Source organism: Borostomias antarcticus (assembly GCF_949987555.1).
Source record: "Borostomias antarcticus genome assembly, chromosome: 2".
Lineage (NCBI taxonomy): Eukaryota > Metazoa > Chordata > Actinopteri > Stomiiformes > Stomiidae > Borostomias > Borostomias antarcticus.
Window position 1 is genome coordinate 34,768,602 of NC_140235.1, and position 7,500 is coordinate 34,776,101.

The 7,500-nt window shown below is 50.1% G+C and overlaps 1 protein-coding gene across 1 annotated transcript in view; it reads right to left on the reverse strand.

Annotated features, from left to right (window-relative positions):
- cacna1bb (calcium channel, voltage-dependent, N type, alpha 1B subunit, b) overlaps nt 1-7,500 on the reverse strand; it is a gene marked incomplete at both ends in the record, with an annotated part of 153,210 nt that overhangs the window by 6,010 nt on the left and 139,700 nt on the right. The window contains 7 exons of the mRNA XM_084454778.1: nt 568-606; nt 2,294-2,404; nt 2,799-2,919; nt 3,063-3,208; nt 3,311-3,420; nt 4,925-5,032; nt 5,178-5,283. Of these exons, the coding sequence (XP_084310904.1) occupies nt 568-606; nt 2,294-2,404; nt 2,799-2,919; nt 3,063-3,208; nt 3,311-3,420; nt 4,925-5,032; nt 5,178-5,283 (741 nt within the window). The remainder of the gene's footprint in view (nt 1-567; nt 607-2,293; nt 2,405-2,798; nt 2,920-3,062; nt 3,209-3,310; nt 3,421-4,924; nt 5,033-5,177; nt 5,284-7,500) is intronic.

The following is a 7,500-nucleotide window of genomic DNA, read 5'->3' on the forward strand; positions in this document are numbered from 1 at the left end:
CACCAAACAAACACCACACCACCAATCTCACTGATGTCGTACCACAGTTTCATGGCAAGGAGGCATAAAAGTGTGTTTGCAATACCATGGGCGTATGGACTAGTATCTAACGTTCTCCCCAATGCAAAGAAGACCACTGTGGATTGAGGTGTTTGTTGCCGTGTGGGTGTCAGTCTTTTACTATGAGTCCCCCATGCAGACCAGCGTGGGTCTCGTCCGGGGGTCAGTGTGTCTCTGGGGACGGACGGGGACAGTGGGTGGACTCTGCACTGGATGGGAGGCGCACATGGAGGCCAACACAGAGATGGGGAAAGAGAAAGGGATGAGGGTATAAAAGAGAGGGAGAGGAGAGAGAGAGAGAGAGAGAGAGAGAGAGAGAGAGAGAGAGGACAGACGGAGGGAGAGAGGGAGAGAGAGAGAGAGAGAGAGAGAGAGAAGGACAGAAGGAGGGAGAGAGAAAAGAGAGAGAGAGGACAGAAGGAGGGAGAGAGGGAGAGAGAGAGAGAGAGAGAGAGAGAGAGAGAGAGAGAGAGAGAAGCAGAGAGAGGCGGAACAGGTGGTACATACTGCCAGGAAGGTCCCAGGGGCGAGGCGAAGGTGGCTCCGCTATCAGACATCACACACAGGAGGGAGGTGGGCACAGATTAGCCATGGGCATCAAGAGGCAGGAGGAGAGGAGGGAGGAGTGGAGAAGGGGGAGGGTGGGAGGGCAGGGGGGGGGGAACCAGGAGACAGACAGCAAAGCTAGACAGACTGCATTCACATGTGTAGACAATGAAAGAAAAGTGCAGCGAATGAAAATAAAATCCCTCTGAAGATAGGAGCAATTAAAATAGAATCCCCCTTTAGATATGAACAGTTAAAATAGAATCCCCCTGAAGATAAGAGCAATTAAATAGAATCCCCCTTTAGATAGGAGCAGTTAAAATAGAATCCCCCTTTAGATATAAACAGTTAAAATAGAATCCCCCTTTAGATATAAACAGTTAAAATAGAATCCCCCTGAAGATAAGAGCAATTAAAATAGAATCCCCCTTTAGATAGGAGCAGTTAAAATAGAATCCCCCTTTAGATATGAACAGTTAAAATAGAATCCCCCTTTAGATAGGAGCAGTTAAAATAGAATCCCCTGAAGATAGTAGCAGTTCAAATAGAATCCCCCTTTAGATAGGAGCAGTTGAAATAGAATACCCCTTTAGATATAAGCAGTTAAAATAGAATCCACTGAAGATAGTAGCAGTTAAAATAGAATCCCCCTTTAGATAGGAGCAGTTAAAATAGAATCCCCCTGAAGATAATAGCAATTAAAATAGAATCCCCCTTTAGATAGTAGCAGTTAAAATAGAATCCCCCTTTAGATATGAGCAGTTAAAATAGAATCCCCCTGAAGACAATAGCAATAAAATAGAATCTCCCTTTACATAAGAACAGTTAAAATATAATTCCCCTTTAAATAGGATCAGTTAAAATAGAATCCCCCTTTAGATAGAAGCAGTTAAAATAGAATCCCCCTTTAGACAGAAGCAGTTAAAATAATGGAGCGATGAAGATGTTGGAGGACGAAGACGTGATCATGCTGACGGACAGTGAAGCAGACAGAAACCCGATCGGACCCGAGTCCGGCCGTAACGAAAGAGAAAGTACGACACGAGTAAAAACACCAGAATAAGTGTGAAGTGTTTTTTCGACATTCATAAACAGCAGAGCACATGGGAGATGGAGCATATTTGAAAGGGTTTCATTCAACGTCAGTTTAAGCACAGAAGCTGGCTGAGCCAGGGTACAGCGTACGGTAAAACCATATTTAACCTCTAGCACCTACAGCACAGAACTCTGGGTACAGGGTACTGTTGCAGGGTTGCCAGGTCTGAGCATCCGTCTGCTGGGAGATTTGGCTTCCACATGCATATAAATATACATGCACATGCGCAATACGTCTTTATGGACTGGCGTGTTAATAGATCAGTGTGAGACAAACGCTAATTTAACGGTATAATGCATTAGGCTGGCAACCCTGACTGTAGATACAGTACTTGCATTGGTCAAAGCTGTGCTGTGGACGTGAGAGTCCAGTTGTGAGTACTGTTAGACACGGTGAGGTCAGTTATATGAGTATATGTGGACTGACAGATTGACTCTCTACTCTCCCATTCTCTCCTTTCACACCTCTCTCTCTCTCTCTCTCTCTCTCTCTCTCTCTCACTCTCTCACGCTCTTATGCATCTGTTCATAGCAGCGAGCTAGCGAGCGTGTTAGTCCCTCTGACCCTGTGGGAGAGCGGTGTTGAGCTTACGTAGTACTCGGCGTTGAGTCTAGGCATGGAGGCGGCGCGCCCGTGGCCGTCTAGATGAAAGCTCCCGGCGTCCGAGTCCTCGTTCTCTACCGGCCTCATCTCCAGACACTCCTGGAACAACAGGCACGGCTCGTAGGAGCGCAAACAGGAAATGACATGACTATACAGGAAGTGCGCTCCTCAGAGGTGGGAGAATGCGAAGGACCGAGGATGGTTATACAAGAGTTATAAGGTTCCTTTGGTTATACAAGAGTATAAGGTTCCTTTATGTCGAGTTGTGCGTCTTGGGTGTGTGTACAGTACCAGTAGGTCAGGAAAAATAGCCACAACTACTAGAAGGGCTTGTGGCCCGAAACATCACCTCGGTGTCAATAAAAAAATCCTGGGAGCATATTTCTGGTGTGCAGACTCCATTTTTCCTGATGAGTTTGTTTTTCTGTCTAGCACCCGGTTTTAAACATTTTGGATGTGCGTACCGTCCATTTTCTGCAGTAGCAGTATGTACCTGAGGTTGAGTGGAGTTGGGCGCGTCCTCTGATTGGCCCCTCAGGAGGCTCCTCCTACTCCCCCTGGGAGACAGCAGCTCCCCTGACTGAGACTCCTTCATGGCACTTCTCTGGTTTGGTCTGCACACACACACACACACACGCACACACACACAGCACAAATACACAGTCGTCTTGTCATAGCAAACCCTAGACTCATTTCATTCATTATACCAAATACCAATTTTTTTTTTTTAAATACCACATCCTAGATGGTCACTCACACTGCATCCCCATTGGTCAGGGAGGCGGCGGCGGGCGGGGGCTCGGGTTCGGGCTGGGAGGGGGGCGGGGGCTTTGAGCTGGCGATCGGCCGCCCCTGCTCCTGTATGTGGGTGAAGGGCAGCCTGAACAGGGCCCCCATTTTACTCTGGAGGAAGCAAAGGGCAAAGGTCACATATGCATCTGATCCGCGGGCGGCGGCCATTAAGAGCCCATCCCCAGCTGGAGGGCCTGTTTGTGGGCCTGGTACCTGATTGGACCCCTGTGGCTGCTGCTGCTGGAGCTTCTTGGCCCGGTTCTGCTTGTAGTAGTCAAAGATCATGAGGGCAGCGTAGACCTTCCCCACCGTCAGCTCGTTGTCTGCAGGTGAGGGAGGGGCAGGGAGGGGAAATGGTAAACGGACCGCATTTACATTTTATCCAAAGCGCTTTAAAATGGCCTCTCATTCACCCATTCACACACACATTCACACACCAATGGCGGCAGCTGCCATGCAAGGGAGCAATTTGGGGTTCAGTGTCTTGCCCAAGGACACTTCGACATGTGGACAGGAGGAGGTGGGATTCGAACCGCCGACCCTACGATCATTGGACGATGTGAGCACTCTACCTTGTGAGCTACAGAAAGTGATGTGTTTTTTTTCTGTCATGAGTGACATGACTATTCTCAGCACAAGACCATATAAATAAAATTGACTTGACTTGACCATATACATGCCCCAGTTGGTTATGGTCCGTGTCCGGTGGAGATCGAGCGTACAGCTATAAGGAGCCCGTTGACCCCTGATGTAGAAGGTCATAGTTGGAGAGCACTAGCCATTGGATTGAAACTATGTATAGATACCGGCTACCGACTATAGGTGGGACACACCTGTTTCACTGTGACTGACCCACATCTGTGAGCTGTTTTTATAAATAAATGTTGAATCTGATCTACAATCCAGCTTCGGCAAACTACTTTCCTCTGATGATGCATCACCAGACATGACCGCTAGATGGCGATAGAGGAGCAGCACAGCGCTGGAGGGAAAGAGATTATTCTCTGTATTGAAGGGTGAGTGATTGTGTGCGTGTGTGTATGTGTGTGTGTGTTTTACACATAAACAGAGTGGACAGCGGTAGATAGAGCGGAATCGGAAGGCTGCCAGCAAGTTGAGGCGGTACAACGCAAACATTGCACACACACACACACACACACACACACACACACACACACACACACACACACACACACACACACACGCATACTCCGTCAAGGGAGGACAGTGCTTCAGGGCTGTAAGAATATTATTCTCTCCTTCCTCCTCACAACATTCTGCCTCTGCTTCTCTCTCTCTCTCACTCCCACATAGTCTCTCTCTCTCTCTCTCTCTCTCTGTCTCTGTCTCTCGCTGTCTCTCTCTCTCTCCCTCTCTCCCCCCTTCTCTGTCTCTCTCTCTCTCCCTCTCTCTCTCTCTCTCTCTGTCTCCGCCATCCTCTCTCCCCCTCTCCTCTCTCTCCCTCCCTTCCTCTCTCTCTCTCTCTGTCTCACAAACACACACACACACGTACGTTTGTGAGGAGTGACCAGCAGGTCGACGGTCTCTCTCTCTCTCTCTCTCTCTCTCTCTCTCACACACACACACACACACACACACACACACACACACACATACGTTTGTGAGGATTGACCAGCAGGTCGACGGTCTCCCTCTCTCACACACACACACACACACACACACACACACACACACACACACACACACACGTACGTACGTTTGTGAGGAGTGACCAGCAGGTCGACTGTCTCTCTCTCTCTCTCTCTCTCTCACACACACACACACACACACACACACACACACACACACACACACACACACACGTACGTTTGTGAGGAGTGACCAGCAGGTCGACGGTCTTCTGCGGCAGGTTGGGCCAGACCCTGGAGATCTCCCTCGTCAGGTCCACGTCACACAGCCTCTGGGCCAGGACCCCTGCGGAGACCCCCAGACGTCACGTCACCCGTCAGACCCCCAGCCAACCAATCACCCGTCACGCTAAAGTCCCCCCCCCCCCGCCCCCCGCACCACCAGGACCAGCCTGGCGGACCGCGGGGGTCTGACCTTCGACCTCGCTCACCGGACGCCAGCTTGATCTCCAGAGCGGTGCGGATGAGCGCCATCAGAGTGGAGGTGAAGTGGACCGTGTTGTCATCCGCGATGGGCATGTTCATCCTGACCAATCGCTAAAGAGGGTAGACGCAGATGGGGAGGGGCCATCAAACACTTCAAGATACGAGATCGATCAATCTGTGTGCTGGCTGTAGAGCATTTGTGTGAATTGAGAGGTTGTGTTTTTTAGAGTGTTTGCTTATCTCATCTTAAACTTGATAAATATGTGCCTGTGGGCTTATGAAAGCCAGCAGTTTGGTTTTATTTCAGTCCAGCACACAGTGTTTTCCAGGAACATCAAGACAAGAGTCAGAAAACATCCACAACGCATGCAGACAGTGTGTGGGCATGGTAAATGGTCTACACTTATATACCGCTTTTATCCAAAACACTTTACAATGAAGGCCTCTCATTCACCCATTCACATTCACACACCAATGGCGGCAGCTGCCATGCAAGGTGCTAGCCTGCTCATTGGGAGCAATTCAGGGTTCAGTGTCTTTGCCCGAGGACACTTTGACATGTCGTCAGGAGGAGCTGGGATTCGAACCACCGACCCTACGATCGTTGGACGACCCGCTCTACCTCCTGAGCTACAGCCGCCCCATGGGGTCAGGGCTCAGCCTGGGCGTTGGCGTTGATATCGACCAATCAACAGAGCTTACAATACTGTACATGCACGGTTAAGGGCGTGCGTTTAGCATGACATCATCATCATCAACTACTGTACACTAAAACGACTATTAATTATAGAGACAGTTCACTTTAACATGCTTCCGAGCCCTTGAGAGCTGTTGTCTATTCTGCTGCATGGATGCTTCTGAGTTAGTTTTATCGTGTGCTCTCCACCTCGCGCCCCGATCGCGCCGCGGCTCGCGGAAGATGGCGGCGACATGCATCTAGAGCTCCGAGCGGCGATAATGGGAGGTGCACACACACACACACACACACACACACACACAGACAAACTTATGCACGCTCTGCAGAGAGAGGGGAAGCATGGGAGGGTGGCGGCTCTCGTCTTCGAGCCGAGCGGAGAGGAATCGCGGACTCCCTCGAGGTCAGGAGAGCGCACGCCCACGGGCGCCGTGACGCTTCTGATGGACGGGAGGGATGGAGAGGGTCGGAGAGAGCAGGGGGGGAGGCGGGGGCGTGGAGATGGAGCGCCGAACTACACATGCGGGGGGGAGGGGGCAGGCGAGTAGCGTCCAGAGAAAACGCCGGGACGTCGCAAACAGACAAACAAAAACAGGGTGGATTATGGGAGTGAATGGCGGGGTTAATCTCCGGCGGGGAAACGAGAACGAATGTCTCAGCGGGGATTGTGAAGATTAGGTCGAACACAGAGCGGAAAATGGGAAAAGGAGAGGGTGACGGGACAACAGGGACACAGAATGAACTGAACTGTGGCTCATTAGGGAGGGATCTACACCCATTTACACAAGAAAGAAAGAAAGAAAGAAAGAAAGAAAGAAAGAAAGAAAGAAAGAAAGAAAGAAAGAAAGAAAGAAAGAAAGAAAGAAAGAAAGAAAGAAAGAAAAAGACGATAAGAAAAAAGAACGAAAAAGAAAAAAGGAGTGAAAAAAGAGAACAACAGTGCTGCTCTTCACTAAGTCTCTCCTCCTGTTCCTCCCCGTCAACTCAACTCTCAAAAGCACAATTTATTTGGAGACCTACACGCGTCAGAGCCAACTAGTAGCTTGACAGGCGCTTTTATCCTGGGCACAGGCAGGGTCACCCTAACCCTGATTCATCCAGACAGCTGCGTACGCCGGGGACACATTCCCATTAAGAGCCACACTCAGGAGGTAAACAGTACAGACTCTACCTAAGGATCTGACCTGCTCTGTTTCGCTACTGATATAACAAGTCCCCCCAGTCGACGACCTGTTGATGGTTTTTATACTAAAGGACTGGAGAGTTTGGTTTCACTTCGGCGCGGTCCGCTACGGTCATCACGATAAGCTATATTGAAATGATTGTCTCATGTCAGTGCTCGTTCTTTCTCCTCTATCTGAATATATGAAAACATTAACATCAACAGCTAGAGACGAGTCAGCAGACTGACAGCACAGAGCGGAGAGAGGTCAGAGGTCAGGAAAATGGATTTCACAGCCGACAGAGAGAACAGCGAGACACCGGAGGGAGGGGTCAGCGCATAGCAGCTGGGAGATACTGACAGAAGCCTGGAGATACAGGTGGGTGGAGGGGGGAGATAACAGCAGGGGGTGAAGGGTAGGGGGTGGAGGGTAGGGGGGAGGGGGCAGGGGGTAGGGGGAGGGGGCAAGGAG